The sequence below is a fragment of the Microcaecilia unicolor genome, chromosome 6, assembly GCF_901765095.1.
Source record: "Microcaecilia unicolor chromosome 6, aMicUni1.1, whole genome shotgun sequence".
In the NCBI taxonomy this organism is placed as follows: Eukaryota; Metazoa; Chordata; class Amphibia; order Gymnophiona; family Siphonopidae; genus Microcaecilia; species Microcaecilia unicolor.
This window is the reverse complement of record NC_044036.1, coordinates 65013588-65032890: the sequence shown is the minus strand read 5'-3', so window position 1 is coordinate 65032890 and position 19303 is coordinate 65013588. Positions and strand designations below refer to the sequence as shown.

The 19303-nt window shown below is 45.2% G+C and overlaps 1 protein-coding gene across 1 annotated transcript in view; it reads right to left on the bottom strand.

Annotated features, from left to right (window-relative positions):
- Nucleotides 1-3324: 3324 nt before the first annotated feature.
- Nucleotides 3325-19303, bottom strand: part of LOC115472442 (calcium-activated chloride channel regulator 1-like) — a 105050-nt gene continuing 89071 nt past the window's right edge. The window contains exons 12-15 of the mRNA XM_030206731.1: nt 16733-16823; nt 15880-16047; nt 13682-13918; nt 3325-3734 (exon numbers count right to left, since the gene is read on the bottom strand). Coding sequence (XP_030062591.1) covers nt 3325-3734; nt 13682-13918; nt 15880-16047; nt 16733-16823 — 906 coding nt within the window. The remainder of the gene's footprint in view (nt 3735-13681; nt 13919-15879; nt 16048-16732; nt 16824-19303) is intronic.

Here is a 19303-nt window from a genome sequence, read left to right as displayed (position 1 = left end):
ACCTTCGAGGACATCGACGGAAAAATCGCGTCGGCGAAGTCAAAGTCGTCAATGGTGGCTAAAATCACACCACGAAAAAAACGACCGAGCGACCACTAGGCCGCAACATAGCGTCCCCGCTGGAAGCGAGGGAAAAGAGGAGCGCGTGCTCCACACGCGCAGTCTTTTTTTTTTTTTTTTTGTAAAAAGAAAAGATAATAAAAGGAAATTAAATTAAATTAACGAAGCGCGATCCGCGTATACGCGATCGCAAGAATCCGGCGGCTGAAGTAGAGAGAGCGGCAAGGCACGACTCTCTCCAGGCGCGGAAAAAAAAGGAACTGGCGGGAGCGGTCGCGCACGGGCGGGAAGACGGCCGCGCATGCGCGGTGGGCGTGCCCTGCGTGCCGACCGTCCCGCGAAGCTTTTTTCCGGTTGGTGGGGGCTGCCGCGGACGTCACCCAGTCGTGAGAACAAGCAGCCTGCTTGTCCTCGGAGAACTGGTAGTTTCCTCTCACTTTATAATTTCAGCTTTATGAATACTGGATGTTGAAAGCCTTCATTTTCAATTACAGGAATATTTTACTCCCATTATACATCCTTCTCCCTCACTTAGGCCAGTCAGAGTTGTCAGCCAGAGATCATATGCCAGTTCTCGCTTTGGGATATGTCAAATCTCCTTCGCAACCAGAAGTCTGTGGATACTGCTGCTCCTGCAGAGTTCTGGCTTGGGAGCAGAAATAAGGCACGACGCACTGCCACTGGGCCAGCTCATATTTCACCATTAAATTATAAAGCCCTAGAGAGGGATTTGAGGATGAAAACACCCGGAAGCTCCTTGTTGGATTATTTTACAAAACTAGTTGGTCCGATATTCAAAATGATTTAAATGGCTAAGATGCTCCCCTGACCATTGATAGCTCCTGTCTGAGGCCAACTGGGCATTTTCAGCAGCACAATTGGATAGTGCCCCTGAAAATGCCCGGTTAGCGCTCAAGCTGAAACCAGCTATTTTGGGGGTGCTCAGGGCAGAGTTAGCACTTAACTGATTAAGATCTCTGTATATAAAAGGCAACACCAACGTTCTATGAAGCCTCCAACCGGAAGTGTGAAGAGGGAGAGATATCCGGTTTCCCCATGAGTGTCTGCCCTGCCCTCGCTCTCTCTCTAACACAAACAGTGAAGGAAAACAGCAAAGCAGGAAATCAAATCGCTCTCTCTGTAACAATGAAGGACTCAGAGGGGGGAGGGGAGAGAGGGCAGGAACACACACACTCCCACATGCACACAGAAGAAAACCTTGCTAGCCCCCGTTTCATTTGCATCAGAAACGGGGCTTTTTTTACTAGTAACTGCATAAATAGGAGCACATAAAACACACTCCTTTTTTTATGTGGTTCGTCATAACCAGTTAAATGCCAAATATTGCACTTAACTGACTATGTTTTAGCCAGCTCCCTATACCCGGAAATTCAATCCTGGTGCCTGCACATGGCCCAGCCTTGAATTTCCGGGTTTAATGCCAGTGGCGGGCAGCAAAATGCTGATTTCCGCTAGCTATTGAGCCCTGTAGGTCTAACCAAAAGCCTTTGATAAGAAATTAGCAGCACATCAGTGGGTAGGGATGTGTCTGTATTCTTCATCAAAGCTCCTTATTCACTTCACTCATTCCAATATTATAGAACACACACATTTCCTTGTAAAAGTGGCATGTAAAAACATGGACTGCTATATCTAACATCTGCTAATTATAATTCTTTAAAAAAAATAAGAAAATTAATTCAATACTGTCATATGAAAACAGGTAAAATTTCACTTCTTTATTCAGTTTCAGGAACCTATGAAAAGATTTATTTGGACAACTTTGAATCTTAAGCTTTGATCCATTTACATAGAAGCAGTAGATGCATTGTGGTAAAGTAGTAAATCTTGTATGAATCAAAAAAAGTATTTATAAAGAGATTGAGGTCAATTGTTAAAATTATTTAGCTTTAGAAGACAGCACCTGAAATCTCTGAGCACCTGACTTTAGTAGCCAGTTCTCACTTGACGTCTACATTTTATGTGTATTACTTAAACTGTGCTTGATGTACAGTAGCAGCAAGCCAGTTGCATAACTTTAAAAAGATATAGGCTTACCCTCACTGAATAGATTTATAACTTTATCAGGATAACTTAAATGTCACCACTGAATATACATATATAATTTTAAATGAACAACTTAATTTGTTTAAAGTTAAAGCTACTATTTGGCTGCTGCCAGTTAGACATATAGGGTTAGATTCTGTATATGGCGTCCAAAATGTAGGTGCGTCAGAATAATGCACCTAGTGCCATTCTATAAACCATGTTTTACTGTAGATGTGGTCTATAGAATAGGTGCGGCCATTTACGCCACTGAAAACCTGGTGTAAATACCCACACCTAAATGTATGCACATTCCCCCAAATTCTATAAATCCAAGTAACACTCCTGACTCCTCCCATGGCTGCATTCTCTTTTCAGCTTCACGTGTTGAAATTAAAAGTGCTTCTTGCTAGACTACGCCTAACAAGAAGTGCATGTAAATTCCAATTATTGCCAATTACTGATGATAATTGGTTGTTATTGCACCTTATATAGAATTCAGGGGATATTGGCCGATACGCAGCCCTCTTTGTGCTGAATAAAGCCCAAATATTCAATTCTGGGCCATGTGCAGGCACTGACATTGAACATCTGGTTGAGTGTTGAAACCTGGAAGTTATCTGGGCACCTGCTGATATTCAGACCAGTTCCCGGGTAACTTAGCAGATAAAGTTAGCACAGTCTTTTTACTGTCCTACTTTACCCATTTCCTCAACAAGGTAGTGGACTGAATTTGTTGCTAACTAAGGTCAGTTCATGGGCCACCCTAGCACTAACTGGACAGTGCTGCAGTGCTGAGGAGATATTCCGTGACATTGGCCCAGTTAAATGCTGCTGAGTATCCCCTCCCAGCCCTCTCAGTGTGATTTAACTGCTTCTCATGCCCGGGTAAACCCTTTTGAGTACAGGGCCCATATGCTATATAACGAGCTAAATTTCATTCCTCTCCATCAAAGTTTTTTTTTATCTGCCTCCAGACCACCTTAAATCATGCCTGTTTAAAACGCATAAATTCTGTCCATTCAGAAACATGGATGGCCAGAATATATGTGTTTCATGGGGAGGGGAGGTTTAAAAAAATATATCTGTCAGCACCAGCTGTCAGCTGCAAAAGTGCTTTTCAATATCATCCCTATTATGTATATTCAGGATTTCTTTATCAATTTTCAAAGAAATTATGTAAATAAGAAAAACTACAAATTTCAAACTAAAATGTCATCAAAATCCAGTTTCTGGTTTCCTCTTTTTCTTGTTTCCACTTACAACACATATAGTTATACTTGAAATAAGAGAAACTATAATCACTGTGGCACATACTATGAGCACCACAACTGTCACACTGAATGCAGGATCCTGTGTTATAGTAGGAGCAGGTGTGGGAGGAATAAGCAAGGTTGCCATTGCTGTATTAGATGTTCCTGATGGAAGGTTACTAGTGTCAAATGCACGTAATGCAAAGTAGATTTTAGTACCATTTTTGAGTACTAAATTGTCAGGTGTAAAGGAAAACTTTTCACTGGAGCCAGCCGGCTGTGGTTTTAGACTGGAGGTATTGATGACAGTGGCAGTATCAAAGTGATCTTTTAGTTGCAGGCGATTTTCACTTATTCTTATATCATATCTTGCAGCTGAAAACAAAACATAATATAATAAATATAATATCAAGGTTGCACTACGTTCTACGGTTAAATTCAGATATAACTAGGGTTACCATATGTCCAGATTTACCCGGACATGTCCTCTTTTTGAGGGCATGTCCAGGCAACCGGGCGGGTTTTGCCAATCTGCCCGTTTGTCCGGATTTCTGGACAAACAGCCAGATTGCTAGCCTCCCCTCCCCTTACTTACTAGTGGCCTGGTGGTCTAGTGACCTCTTCCGTCTTCGGGGCAGGAAAGAGCCCCCTCTTTCCTACCCGGAGCACTGCCCTGCATGCATCCTTCCTGTTCCTGATCCTCGGTGCTGATTCAAAATGGCCACTGAGAGTTGAAGTGACCTCGCGAGACTTCAACTTTCGGCGGCCATTTTGAATCGGCGCCAAGGATCAGGAACAGGAAGGATGAATGCAGGGCAGTGCTCCGGGCAGGAAAGAGGGGGCTCTTTCCTGCCCTGAAGAGGCAGTAGTAAGGTAAGGGAAGGGGGGGCGACGGGGTATGTGACAGGGGGGAGGGGAAAATGTGACAGGTGGTGGAGTGAGGGTGTGATGGGGGGCAGGGCAGGGTGTGAAAGGGGCGGGGTGTGGTGTGGTGGGGCGGGGCATGTGTCCTCCGTTTTGGGGGACAAAAAATGGTAACCCTAGATATAACCTCAATCAAATGCCTGTTCCCTTTATAACTGATCTGATTTACTGCAGCACAGAATATTAATTCAGTGGATATGTCTTGTTCCACTATTCAAATAGACTGCTTGAAAAAAAGAGTTTTCCAGACTTATTTGTTCTCTTCCCTCCTGTCTAGCCCAGTCATCCTGAGAGTCACTGATCAAGGTTTTCTGTGGAACAGAGGCACTTTTCATACAGCAGTGACTCCAAAATGACGGTGGAAACTCCCTTCCTCGCTAGGGGATATGAACATTGCTTCTGCTGTGTCCCCAGCTCCTGTCAAAAGACTGGATCTGGATACTGAACTCCTACATGGTGGAAGTCATTGTTATCACTCAGTCATCAAGCTGGCCTGATTTATTCAATTGCTAATAAAATTATCAGGTCAATATTCAGCCACCACAGTAAGGATTTTTTAAACCCTGGCTGTGGCAGTTAACAATGGTCTGGATATGTAGTGTCACCATCCTGATAGTGGTTAGTGTTAGTTCAATGCGTGAACTTCTCTGGATAATGGCATTCTGCCCTAAGTTATCTGGATAGCAGACTGAATATTGCCCCTATCCAGATAAGTTATAGGACCTATCCCCATAGTGCAAGATGGTCTGCAAGGATATTTAGAAGATCTATCCAGGCAGTGCCTCTGAATATCTCAGTCAGCAGCACTTATCTGGATAGCAGGTTCTGTTAGCAAGATAAGTGATTATGAATATTGACCCCTATATCTTTTGGCCAACTGTTCCTTCTTTAAAATGAGCCTTTAAGTAGAAAATCGTTTTTCTAGCAATTACACCTTTGGGCTTTCTTCATGAGGCTTCTTTTTAACTTATAAGGCAAAGAATGGCTTATAAACTACTCTGTTTACTAATTCCAGCTAACTCATTTGCTTAATTACTGCATATTAGAAATATAGTGCCACTTTGGAGTGTAGGCGTAGCCTAGTGGTTAGTGCTGTGGCCTGAGAACCTGGGTTTGATTCCCACTGTGGATCCTTCTGGCTCTGGGCAAATCACTTAATCCTCCATTGTATATAATATGTAAACCACTTTGATTGTAATCACAGAAAGGCAGTATATCAAGTCCCATCCCCACCCCATCCCATGATTCTTTCAGAAATGTATAAGGGTGCAGACAGGCCAGGCCACCTGGTCTTTTCAGAAGACTGTCAAGCTTGTTTGCTCCCTATCATGCTTTACTCCATTTTTGGGGTCAGAAGGTAGGCTCATGGGCCCTTGATCAAGAACAGTCCCTGGTGGTCTGTCATCCATGGCACACAGTGCCCAGAATATGAAGAGCATCACTGCAGGAATGGATCTGGCCACTGCTCACTGTCTCTTGCTGTGTGATGCCAAGCTATCTTGCCAAGTCTGTCTACTGGAGGAAGAGTCACAGAGGTGGATGAGGAGAGGATTAAGAGATGAGAGGGTGAGAGCTGGGAGGCTCAATAGGGGATAAGAAAAAGGAGATGGGGACTACGGTGGCATAGATAAACAGAATGAAAGAGATAAGGGTAGGGAAGGAAGTGAAAGAGAAGATGGGCTGAAAAGGAACAAGTGAGATGGATGGAAAGATTGTTAGCACAACTGGGATGTGAGTGGAGAGGGTGAGAGACAGAAAGAAGGAAATGAAAATTGGGAAGAACAATGAGGATGAGAGATGGTGATGGAAGAATAAGACCAAAAATGGGAATTAAGAAGAGAGATAGGTAAAGAGATGGCTATGGAGACTGGAGAGACGGGCAGAAAACAGAAAGATGGATAGAAGTGACCTGAAATAAAAAATAGGTGTTAGATGGACAGATGTAGAGGAGGGAGATATCCATCCTGTTCTTTGAAGCTAATTTCTGGAATAATAAACCCAAAATTTATCTTTTATTACAGTGGCTTTGTAATGGTAAGTCAGTTTCAGCTAATCAAAATGGTAGTTTTCACCAATTTTGTTCTAGTACAGTGGAACGCTGATTATCCGGATAGCCAATTATCCGGACCGGTGCACAGTAGCATAGCTACAGGTGGGTCTGGGTAGGAACAGGCCCACGCAGCAGCAGCGCATCACTTCCCTGTTTTCCTCTCCTCTGCCGGTGGCCCAACAACTGCCCCCTCTCTGAATCTTCCCCATTGTACCTTTCCAGCAATTCATCCTTGTGGCCTGTGGTGGCCTCTCAGGAAATGGCGTCAACGAGAGTGGGGATGCAGCAGAGAAAAGCTCTGCCCTTTCCAATTCATAAGAGAATTGAATATAAAAGATTGTTTGTACATAGTTGCTGACACTTGGAATTTAGTTAAAAACCAAACCCTAAAAAATGTGTGGAACATTATTCTAAATAAATCAGAAAGACACTGAGAAGAAGGATAAGAAGATGATGTCCTTAAAAACATTGCTAAGGATGTTCTACAGCAGGTTTGTCCAACCTTTTTCTTTTGGGGGCCACATTTTATATTTTGTAACATTTGGAGGGGCAAAATATGCACCATTATATTTTGCCATGTGTTTCGTCAAATAGTGGCAAAATACAATGGTACATTGTCCCCTTCCCAGCTTTCATTTGGTCTCTCTCTCTTGTGTACCCCTCCCCCAGACTTTACCCAGTCTCTCTCTCTTTCTCATGTACCCCCCCCCCTTCCCCAGCCTTCACCCAGTATCTTTATCCTCACCTGGCTTCAGCTGCAGAAGACACAGTGGGTTTCCTGTTTCCTCACTGCGACACAGCTCTCTGCAAGCTCGGGCCGTGTGGTGCTGGAAGTTCAGGTTGGTCTCATGAGACTAGAAATTGTAAAACCAACCTGAACTTCTAGCACCACATGGCTCAAGTTGACAGAGACCTGAGTTGTGGTGGGAAGCAGGAATCCCACTGTAAGCATCACAAGAATTACCAAGCTTCCGAGGGCCAAAAAAAGCACTTGATTGGCCAAATTCTGACCCGCTGCCGTAGACTGGATAAGCCTGTTCTATAGTTCTTGGCTGTTTCGATTGTGATGTAGAGAATGTCAGTGAATGGATATGCAGTGACGCTAATGATCCATGGTATCAGATCATAACAGAAGATGAAATTGTGGAATCAGTACAAGACAGGAAACACGAATCAGAAACCGATGATGATCACCAGGTTAGTGCTGATGTGGGACCAACACATGCAAAAGCCTTTGAATGTTTAAATGCAATGATAGCTTGGCTGGAAAAACAGAAAGAAAGCAGTGCAAACCAACTCCTTTGTCTAAAGCGACTACGTGATCGTGCAGCAGAGAAACAAAAATTGACACTGAAGCAATTAAGAATTATTTCCTTTTTAAATAAAAATACAGTAGTGTATGTACTACAAATACAGTACTGTAGTTTGCCATTTTTTTACCCATTTATTATCCTATATAATAAATTGCACCTCCAACGTTCCATCACAGGGCAGAACAGTGAGAGGGAAGGGAACGCTGTAGGCGAGCTGACGTCAGGATGTTACCAACGGAAGGGAGGCCAGCCAGAAAATGATGAGGTACAAAGGAAGAGTGGAGGAGTGGCCTAGTGGTTAGGGTGGTGGACTTTGGTCCTGGGGAACTGAGGAACTGAGTTCGATTCCCGGCCCAGGCAGCTCCTTGTGACTTTGGGCAAGTCACTTAACCCTTCATTGCCTGCTGCATTGAGCCTGCCATGAGTGGGAAAAAGTGCGGGGTACAAATAAAAAAAAATAAAAAAAAAAGAGAGAATCACTGCACATTGAGGGCAGGGCAGAGCAGAATTGATGGACATGGATGGGATGGGAAGAGAGGCCAGAAGAGAATCACGGGACACGGATGGCAGGGAAGAGGAGAATCGTTGGATATGGAGGGGAGGGCAGGGGAGAGACAAAAAAATCACTTACATGAGAGCCTTCCTAGGGCCCATTTCATTGTTGAGGAAATGGGCTGGGTTCCACTAGCTGAAAATAAAAAAAATGTTCAACATACAATGCTCAGAATGTGTGCTCTTTTCAAACAAGTAGGTCCAATCTTTTCTAGAAGATTCATCCAATCATCTGGATTTATGATTATCCAGAATGCCCTTCGCTGAGGTTAGCCCAGATAATTGGCATCCTACTGTAAATATCTGTGGGGGCACCCTAAACAAATACAGAAAAACCCAGCGTTCAAACAGGGACCAGAACCTGGGAATTGTTCATGTTCTTAACCTCCCTGTATATAACTTTATTTGACAGTTGTTACTATTACTTTGTAAGTTACCTTTTTTTCCTCTACCAATAAATGTATTACTTTGGCAACACAAGTAAAACTGTCATATCACAACTTTATCTAAATTTATGGATTTTCCACCAAAAGTCAGCTTTGTAAAGACCAACTTAAAAAAAATCATGAGATTGATATTCGGTGCAGCCACTATTTAAAAGTTAAACTGGTGATGTAGCCATAGCAGTTTTTGAGCAGGCCAACAGGTAGGATGGATGGGCACTAGGATTGCCAAATTTTTAAGACAAAAACCTGTCACCTGATGCACCTATGTCCCACCCCTGGTCTACCCGTGCTCTGCTCCTACCCTGCCCCTGACAACTGCAGTGAAGATAGCTGTTAAGGCTTCAGTGCCTGTAGGCCATATTGAGGGAAGTACAAGAGGTTGCACTCTTCAACCCCTATTCCATATCCCCCAACACACATATGCTTCCCCTGTATGGTATTTAAGCCAAATAAATTCTGCATTCACAAAACCCCCTGGTCTTCCCCCAATAGTGGGATACTTCCCCGTAACACCACCACATGAAGAAATGTCTGATTCTAGTATAATCTCGGTAACAGCAACACAAACCCTCAGAGTCATCAGGCATATTGTGAAGTAATACACAAATCTTCCATGCTAGTAATAACTTCCAAAAAAAAAGTGCCTAGCTATGAAAAGACAGTTGAGCCCTAAAATACATCTATCAGAAAACTGAAAAAGCCAAAATTATAGAATGCTACATAGGAAATTCATCCTAACAGAATATCTAGCCTCGGTCTCACACAGAAAACAAATATAAAATACAGAATAAGCGACTACAGACTAGAAATAGAAATTAAACCAAAATGCCAAGAAGCTAGACCTTGCATGTAGGACAACTCCAAAGAAATAGAAAGAAATGCATTTCCTCTTACATTATTCAAAATATAAAGACTGCACAAGTTGTGGATGGGGGTGGGGTGGGGAGTAAGAACTAGGACAGCTGCCCTTGGCACCCTGGCCAGAAAGGGCCTCAAACCCACCTGAAGCTGAAGAATGTGCAAGAGCAGTCAGAAATAATACAGGTCTAAAGAACTGAATAAGTACCAGCCGATTTTCAAAGTGCTATAAGTGAGCAGGAGAGGCTCTGGCCCACTTAAATGGCCCCTGGCTGCCCAATGATATTCAGCAGCACTTAATTAGGTAGTGCCACTAAATATCGGCTCCAACCAGCCACAAAAAAATGTGCAGGTCAGGGGTGGTACAAGGGGCGGTATCAGAGAGGAGCCGGTGGTTATACGGGTGTCAGCAATATTTAGCTCAAAAACTGTCCTAACTTGTCTGGGGTAGCTATGCTGGTCCCAACACTGAATATTGGCCAGGACTTGCATAACTTTTTTTACTCCCCCCCCCCCCCCAAGCACCTGAAACAGCCCCCCTCCTTTTTGGGAAGCAGCCAACTCCCCTTAGCCCACCGCCATTCAGACCCACCTCTCTCTGGGCCTACCTTAGCTCCCTGGTGGTCTACTGGAGTCTATGGGGGCAGGAATAAGGCTCACTCATTCCTGTCCCTTGTGGCTGCATTCAGAAAATGGCTTCCATGACCTCTCACAGCAGCTCACAGTACTTGGGCAGGGCCTACCTAGACTGCTGGGGGAGGCTGGGAGGATGTTTAGGGAGATTCTGAATCATAGGAGCCAGCTCTGTGGGTCCTTGAGCACCCCCAATATTGAGAGAATTCCTTGAATATGTCCAGGGGGGAGTTATTTCCACTGGGCTTAGCACCCCCAATAATTTTGCAATGTTGGCTCCCATGTTCTGAATGGTGGTGGACTGGGGAGAGGGGGGCTGCTTCGTGGAAGGAAAGGGTTGCTTCAGGGAGGGCGGGGTTTAGGGGAAAATGTAAAACAAAAGTTATGTGGGTCCCGGCTGATAATCAGCCTGGGCTCGTATAATTGTCTTAAGCGGTCTCCATCTGAATATCGGCCGGAATATGTAAATATATTTATTTTACATTTACTAGCATTATTAATTAACTAGTAAAAAAGGCCCGTTTCTGACACAAATGAAACGGGCGCTAGCAAGGTTTTCCTGGGAGTGTGTATGTTTCATAGAGTGTGTGTGAGAGTGTCTGTGTGAGTGAGAGTGTGTCTGTTACAGAGTATGTGTGTGTGACATTGAGAGTGTGTGCAAGTGCGTATGTGAGGCACAGTGAGTGTGAGAGAGTGTTTCACACAGATACAGTGTTTGAGAGACTGTGTATGTGAGACAGTGTGAGAGAGTACGTGTACGATACACATACTGTCTGTGAGATCGAGTGTATGAGATTGAGAGTGTTTGAGAGTGACTGTGTGACAGAGAGAGTGAATGTGATACAGTGTGAGACATAGTGAGGGGCATAATTGAACGAAAACGCCTATCTCCATGGGCGTTTATCTCCAAGAACGGGTCCGTGAAGGGGCGGACCGAACCGTATTTTTGGAAAAAATAGACGCCCATGTTTTATTCAACAATGTGTGAGCTGGGCGGTTTTGTTTTTCAGCGATAATGGAAAATGAAAGCGCCCAGCTCAAAAACGAATAAATCCAAGGCATTTGTTCGTGGGAGGGGCCAGGATTCGTAGTGCACTGGTCCCCCTCACATGCCAGGACACCAACCGGGCACCCTAGGGGGCACTTTTACAAAAACAAAAAAAAAGGTAAAAGAGCTCCCAGGTGCATAGCACCCTTCCCTTGTGTGTTGAGCCCCCCAAATCCCCCTCAAAACCCACTGCCCACAAGTCTACACCATTACTATAGCCCTAAGGGGTGAAGGGGGGCACCTACATGTGGGTAAAGTGGGTTTGGGGGGGTTGGACGACTAATAAGCATTAAGCAGCACAATTGTAACAGGTAGGGGGGATGGGCCTGGGTCCACCTGCCTGAAGTCCACTGCACCCCCTAACAACTCCTCCAGTGACCTGCATACTGCTGTCAGGGAGCTGGGTATGACATTTGAGGGTGAAAATAAAAAGTTGAGTAACTTCATTTTTTGTGCTGGGAGGGGGTTAGTGACCACTGGGGGAGTCAGGGGAGGTCATCCCCTATTCCCTCCAGTGGTCATCTGGTCATTTAGGGCACTTTTTGGGGCCTTATTCGTGAAAAAACAGGGTCCAGGAAAAGTGTCCTAAATTCTAGCTAAAAACGCATACTTTTTTCCCATTATCGGTGAAATGCGCCCATCTCTGTTCGGCAGATAACCATGCCCCAGTTCCGCCTTCGCCACACCTCTGACACACCCCCATCAACTTTGTCCGCATCCGCGACGGATTGCAGTTGAAAACGTCCAAAAATCGGCTTTCGATTATACCGCTTTATTCGTTTTTGTGAGATAAACGTCCATCTCCCGATTTAGGTCGGAACTTGGGCGTTTTTCTCATTCGATTATAAGCAGGAGTGTGTGTTGTAGACAGTGTATAAGAGAGAGAGAGACACTGACTGTGAATGAGTGAGAGAGAGAGAGAGAGAGAGATTGTGTGTGTGACAGAGATACCTCCCCCCTGCCTCTCTGTGTTGGGTAGACCCGCTCCCCCTGCCTCTTCCGCTGTGTGGTCGCAGGACCCCTCCCCCATGCTGTCAGTCGCCGTGCTCACAGGTCTCCCTCCACCCCTCCTGTCAGGTGTCTTGATCCGCCCTTCGTCTTTGCTCTCAGGACCCCCTCCCCCCCCATCTGTGGTGTGAAGAGCCCTTGTGGACCTCATCCTCCGTATGGCCACTCCCTCTCATGTTTATTTTTCCCCTCTTGTGTGGTGTGAGGACCCCCGTCCCCTGTGGCCTGAGGACCCCTTCCGCCTCTGTAGTCTGAGGTCCGACCCCTGCCGCCACGCCCCTGCCGAAGTCACAACCGCTGACCTCTCTCCCCCCCCCCCCCAACAGGGTGCCATCGCGCCTCCCCCCCCCCCTCCAAAACCTGAAGGACTTCCATAAAGCAGTAGGAAAATAAGTGGCAAGTGGTGCAGAGCTCAGTGAAACCCCCTTACCGGAGCTGCAGCATGTAAAGCTGCAACGCGCCCACCTCGTCGCCAGAGAGAAGCCTCGCTCCACAACTTCAATAGCGGAGCGGGAGGGAACTGGCAGGCTCTGTTGTAGAATGATGTAAAAGGAACATAGGTAGAGGGGTGTTTAAAAACATCACTGTTATTGGCTGATAAAAGAAATTGAGGCGGAGCAGGGGGTTGAAGAAGCTGCACTGTTATTGGCTGAATTGAGGAGTGGGGAGTGGCCTAGAGTTGAAGAGGTCCGTTCTTATTGGCTATCTTTAGAGTGAGGAACGGAGCTGAGGGCGGGGAGTTGTCCGTTATTGACGGGTATAGCTGAAAGGTGTATGGCACAGGGTGCAGGGCGGGCTGTGGAAGATAACTGTCGGACAGGGTGGCGGAAGGGGGGGTACAGGGGGCCGTAACGTGCAGGGCGGAGGTTTTGAAAATGGAGGCAAGTGTCAGCCAGGAAGTCGGTGGCAGGGCCGTGAGGGGACAGGGGATGTGCATGTTCGTTGGGTGGGGAGTTTCGTGTGTTGATGCGGCTAGTGGGGGGGGGGGGTCTGTGTTTGGCGGCTCCCTGATACTTGGTCCGGTGCAGTGACAGCTGATGTCGAGATAGGGGGAGGAGTAGGGAAACACGCTCCGGGTGTTTCCCTACTCCTCCCCTTTGGTTTGGAATCAGCTGTCACAGATGTCAGTGCGTTGTAGTCTGTATAGGAGACGACCTGAACGTTGTGAAGCTGACTGTGGGCGGGCACGACATCAGCACGACGTCACTGCGTTTTGACGCGAGGGCGGGGCACTTTAAAAGTGGTTACAGAGCTTTGAACTTACGAACCCTGAAGCCACAAAGTGTGCCTTAGAACGTTGAGGGTGCGTTTTATGTACAGATGGGGCGTGGCTGAGGGCGGATCTATGAGTGAGGGTGAGTGTTCCTGATACCCTAGCCTACCAAGAGTCCTACCAAGAGTGCAGGAGTTCAGTGCTTTACTGCCACGGAGTGAGCTTCAGAATGTTTGAGGTGGGTTTTATTTATATAGATTATCAGCATCAATCATACCTTGTCCCACATCCAAATTGTCCCCTGGTGCTGTCCATGACAAAGCAATATTATTTTCTGCAATGTTTGCTTCTAGATCAGTAGTGTCTGAAGGTGGTAACACATCTGGTAGGGGACCAGTTTGAATACTATTCACCACGAATGAGCCTCCTGAAGCAGTTCTGCTGAAACTTCCTAGGTTCACTTGAATGTCATCATCACTAACTGTAGGCCTTGTTGGGTTCATTTGGATTTCACCTGGAAAAAAAAAAGTTCTCCTTCCTAATATTGAATCACTCAGTTATTACAGATATTTTCTTTGCTTCACATCTTCTTGTTCCTCCTCCTTTTATTCTTTTTATTTTTCTGCCAGTAATCAAACTAAAGTTTAGTGATGTCAAACATTGCCCAACCCATGAAAATAGGCCTCTGATGCCAGGGCATTAGCTGATAATTACAGGAAGGGCCTGACTATCAACATTTTTGAGGAGCCATTTTTTTCCTAACAATGTATGTACAAAGAATGATACACTTCCCCAGATTTGGTATTACTTTAGCTTTTACACTAAGACTGCCAACTGGATCCAGCTTTGCAGGACAGGGTTGATGCAGCCCTGGGTTTACACCACTGTATGCTGGGACTTGTATTCTTGCGTTTCTTAGGAAATGCAATGGGGAAATCAGGACTAGATCAACCCTGTCCTGTGAATCTGGATCCAGTTGACAGCCTTATTTTATGCTCCAGCTAGGGCTTCTAATTATCAGTTAAAATCAATAAACCCTGATAAAACCATGATGTCAAAACTGAGTTTACCTGTTTTAACAGATAAAGTATACCATGACCTTCCCTGTCCTGTAGACTTTTTCAATAATAGTTTGGGTCATCTGAAACAGTCATGCCATCGACAGTATGATCTCAGAAGAAGCATAGGGTAAAGACTGAGTCAGTGCATATGCACTCTTCCCAGACCCCAGTCCATGCTTTTACTCATTCCAAAAGTACAAAGACTAGGGGACACACTATGAAGTTACATGGAAATACATTTAAAACAAATAGGAGGAAATATATTTTGGGATAGCCCTGGATTCCTGACTACCCTATTCTAGTGCGTTATGGGACTTGCAGCATTGATTTCCATGGGCAAAATCAGGTACTTCAAATTCCATACTGTTTTTGGATATAAATTCAAAACCAGGAACTGCCTAACTTGGCATGTCTGGGTGTCTATGCCTGGAGGTATAGGGACAAAGTGCTTGAGATTTTGAGGGGAATGCAGAGGCTATCTGTGCTTTGGGAAGGAGTACAGGGTTTGGACCTGGAAGCGTGGAACAAGAATAGCATTTGTACTGGTGTTTAGATGAGTGCAGGGGCTCTGCTGGAAGTATATAGGGGAAAGAGTGCTGGGAGGCCTGAGAATGTTGGGAGCTGTCCTGGAGAAAATCTTTTAAGGGGGGCTTCTGATAAGTATTTCACAGAAAGAGAGTCCTGGGGCTGTGGGGGACTGTGCTAGGAGGAACTCAAAGCTGAGGCTTTTTATTTTTATATTAATTATTATTAATTTTCAATAAAGACATTTACAAGCTTCACACAAACTTGAATTAAGCCTCATTAATATGAATCAACAAAAAATATGCTAAGTGAATTTTTGAGCTGTACAAAACACTAACAAACGGCTGGTTTTAGTAGCCTCCAAAGGCACCTAATTGCCTGAAAAATAAACATCTACACTTACAATTTCTAAACATCTGGGTATTAGTTGCACATCCTTTTTACCATATCCCTCCCAATCTCCTGCCATATTACCTTTCCTATCCTATTCTTGTCTACCTTCCCTATTCCAATTCATATATTCTTGGGCATTGTTGCCACTGTGTTTATCACAGTTTATAATATTCCTCTTACATGCTCTTTGTAATGCTTTTTTACTATGTAAGCCGCATTGAGCCTGCTGTATGTGGGAAAGCGCGGGGTACAAATGTAATAAATAAATTAGTTTCTATAGTGATCCTGGGTATTCTCTTTTCCTTAGGCTCAATTCTTCTTTCCCTACCCCACCACACTGCTGGCTTCCTTCTATACCCCTTTCCCGCTTCCCCCCTCTTCCAATGCCTGGCCTTCTTCTCACCCTGCACCGCCACATACCATTCTCATCACCTCCCTCCCATCCTCATTTTCTCATGCAGTTTACCTGTTATCCAGTTTTTAAAAATGTTCTTACCATTTTCCACATATCCTGGTATATACAAGGCATGGTGCTGTGATCTAAATCCACGTTTTGTAATCTTATCTTTTCCTTGAACACGCACTTTTAAATTGTATCTGCCATTTCCACTGTAAGCAGTAAAATATTTTGAATAGATACCATCATTCTTGGAGATATCAGGACCTTGGAATGATAAAATAATTATCACATAGAGTAAAATAGTAAAAGTATTTTGATGAACCAGTTAATATAAGTTGTGACTTAAAAATATTCTAATTTCTAAAAATGCTTCAGGATAAACATTTCAACAGCACCATTTCTACCTAGTTTGCCTTATATTAACCTCAGTGTTTTATTATTCTTATGTGTGTTTTTATTGCAAGCTGCTTATAGTAGTAGTGTGAGATACAATTATTTTCAATTAAATAATTAATCAAATTAATTAATAATTAATGGTCCTTTTACTAAGGCGCGTTAGCAGATTTAGGGTGCACTAAATGATAAGACACCCATAGGAATATAATGGCCATCTTATTTAGTGCATGCTAATCATTAGTGCACCCTAAATCTGTTAGCGTGCCTTAGTAAAAGGACCCCTAAAAGGCCCGTTTACTAAAACTTAGCATGCGCTAATGGAATTAGTACCAGAGCTGGTGCTAGACCTGATGGGGTCCAGGGCAGATGCTAGGGAGGGGACCCCAAAGTTTGCTTGCAGATTGTCCCTCTTTCAACTTTAGATAGTTTTGGGGCCCTCAATAACATAGCACCCTCTCCAAAAAAATTATTCAAAAAACAAATAGTATGCAATTATCATGTGCAACCAGGGAAATTACACAGGAGGAACGCTTTAGCTCTGTCAACCCCTAACCTGTTTCTTGAAGTGTCCTATGGTCCAGCAGCCTCTTGTGTCTGAGGAATCTTTTCTGCTTCCTGGAACTTGGCACTTCCTTTTTATAACCCTGTCAAGCAGCACTGACTGATGACACCATATCCTGCCTAGGTATTTAATGAAGTTCTCTACACTTGTCTCAACCAGTGCCTTGGAAACAGGCTTTCTGGTGTTTTGCTGACTTCTGCAGCTGCCCAGCCTTGTTCCATTGTTCCTGCCAGCCAGTTCCTGCCCAACCGTTCCAGTTTTCCTGCCAGCCTGTTCCTGCCCAGCCTTATTCCAGTGTTCCTGCCAGCCTGTTCCCGCCCTGTCTTGTTCCAGTGTTCCTGTCAGCTTGTTCCTGCCCTGTCTTGTTCCAGTATTCCTGTCAGCCCTATCTTGTTCTAGTGTTTCTGCCTGTCTGTTCCCGACTTTACTTGTTTGCAGCCTACCTATACTTTTGGTCTTTTCCAGACCCGTCTGTCTGCTTCTGGGCTTGGCCTTTGATCCTCCTAGCTTAAGCATCTGTGTCAGCAGCTGTCAGCAAGGACCTGTGCTGCACTTGCATCGCATAGGTAGAGCCTTTTTAGGCACACTAAGCCTGCATTAGGGCTTAGCACACCTTAGTAAAAGGGCCCCTAAATACAAATAAGCAATTCATTAATCAAATTAAATAAGTAAGTAAGTAAGTAAGTAAATAACTATATAACTACATAAACAAGTTTATCATGTGCTTCTTAGGCTAGACTATTAAGCAACATGGAGGACTGGGAACAGTGGTCCTCAGCATAGAATCCCACATCCCTCCAGCACTTAGCCCCACCCCCTTGGCTGGCTGTGCACCTCCCACCTGTCACGGTTGTGCCCAGGTTCCTGGCTCACAGTCACCGCAGTCCCCGATGGTTAGACCTGGGGAATGTGGTGAATTGATGGTTTACCGTTTCCCATGTTCCAGAAGATATGCTGGTATGGTCCGGATCTTCCAGCCCACCAGATTGTTTTGGGAGTTTTTTGGAACTAAGCAGTACCCATACCTGGTGAACTCCCTTGTGGGCTGCCTTTATTAACCACCTGGGAAGGTTCCTAGTTGCCTTGCAACAGAGGTCCTCAGAGGAGTTTCCGTTGGTGAGAGTTCGTTGCACTGCTGCTGTGATATTTGCTGAGTTCCTGTCCTGTCTGCTCCAGCTTGAGTTACCTTGGCTGCAGTCTCCGCCTAGAAGTTCCAGTCCTGGATTTGCTGATACGCCTGTGTTGCCTTGTCTGTGTTTGGGTGATTCTCCTGCCACTGCCGCCCCGTGGCCGTGGCCCAAGGGCTCATTAACCCCGAAGATCCGTGGGAGACATGACACCACCCCATGTTGGGGCAGGCTGGTCCTCTCCTAATTTTCCTTTGGAATGCTTATACTGTACATGTTGGAGAAGAGAAGGAAGGATCCCATGCATGTTGTGCAGTTTCTGGAGGGGCAGGGCAAAACTTTAATTGGCTGGGGGTGCAAATGCAAATGGTAAAAGAGCTCCCAGGTGCATAGCACCCTTCCCTTGTGTGTTGAGCCCCCCAAATCCCCCTCAAAACCCACTGCCCACAAGTCTACACCATTACTATAGCCCTAAGAGGTGAAGGGGGGCACCTACATGTGGGTACAGTGAGTTTGGGGGGGTTGGACGACTAAGCATTAAGCAGCACAATTGTAACAGGTAGGGGGGGGATGGGCCTGGGTCCACCTGCCTGACGTCCACTGCACCCCCTAACAACTGCTCCAGGGACCTGCATACTGCTGCTTGGGAGGAGGGTATGACATTTGAGGGTGAAAGTAAAAAGTTGTGAAACATCATTTTTTTGTGGTGGGAGGGGGTTAGTGACCACTGGGGGAGTCAGGGGAGGTCATCCCCGACTCCCTCTGGGGGTCATCTGGTCATTTAGGGCACTTTTTGGGGCCTTATTCGTGAAAAAACAGGGTCCAGGAAAAGTGTCCTAAATTCTAGCTACAAACGTATCCATTATCGGCTCCTTCACCGGAACGTCTTTAGAGATGATCGTCCCCGTTCAATTATCCCCCTCCACGTAACTCTGGTCTGACCACAAGTTCTGGGCACCAGCTAGCTCTTTGGGTCGGGTACCCAAAATCAGGGCCACAAACAAAAGTTCTGTTATTACTGAGCTGGGTGCAGGCCAGAGCCAGGCTTGATCCTAGCAGGCCGTAGGGTTTTAAGACAGACTCTTTTTATTATTTCTTTACCAGTCTGTGAGTAAATTGACTTCACTCGCACTCCAATGAAACTCTCTACACCAGGTTTTATGTTAAATGCAGTGTTATATGATAGCTAGGAATTCCTTATAAGGGCTACAGGTGATGCTGTGCTGCATCCCTCCACAAGGCTGTGACTATAAACAGGTAAGGTAAGTGAAGAGTAGCCTAGTGGTTAGTGCAGCTGACTCTGATCCTGGAGAACTGGATTCAATTCCCACTGCAGGTCCTTATGAATCTGGGCAACTCACTTAACCCTCCATTGCCCCAGGTACGAATAGGTACTTGTATATACTATGTAAACTGCTTTGAATGTAGTTACAAA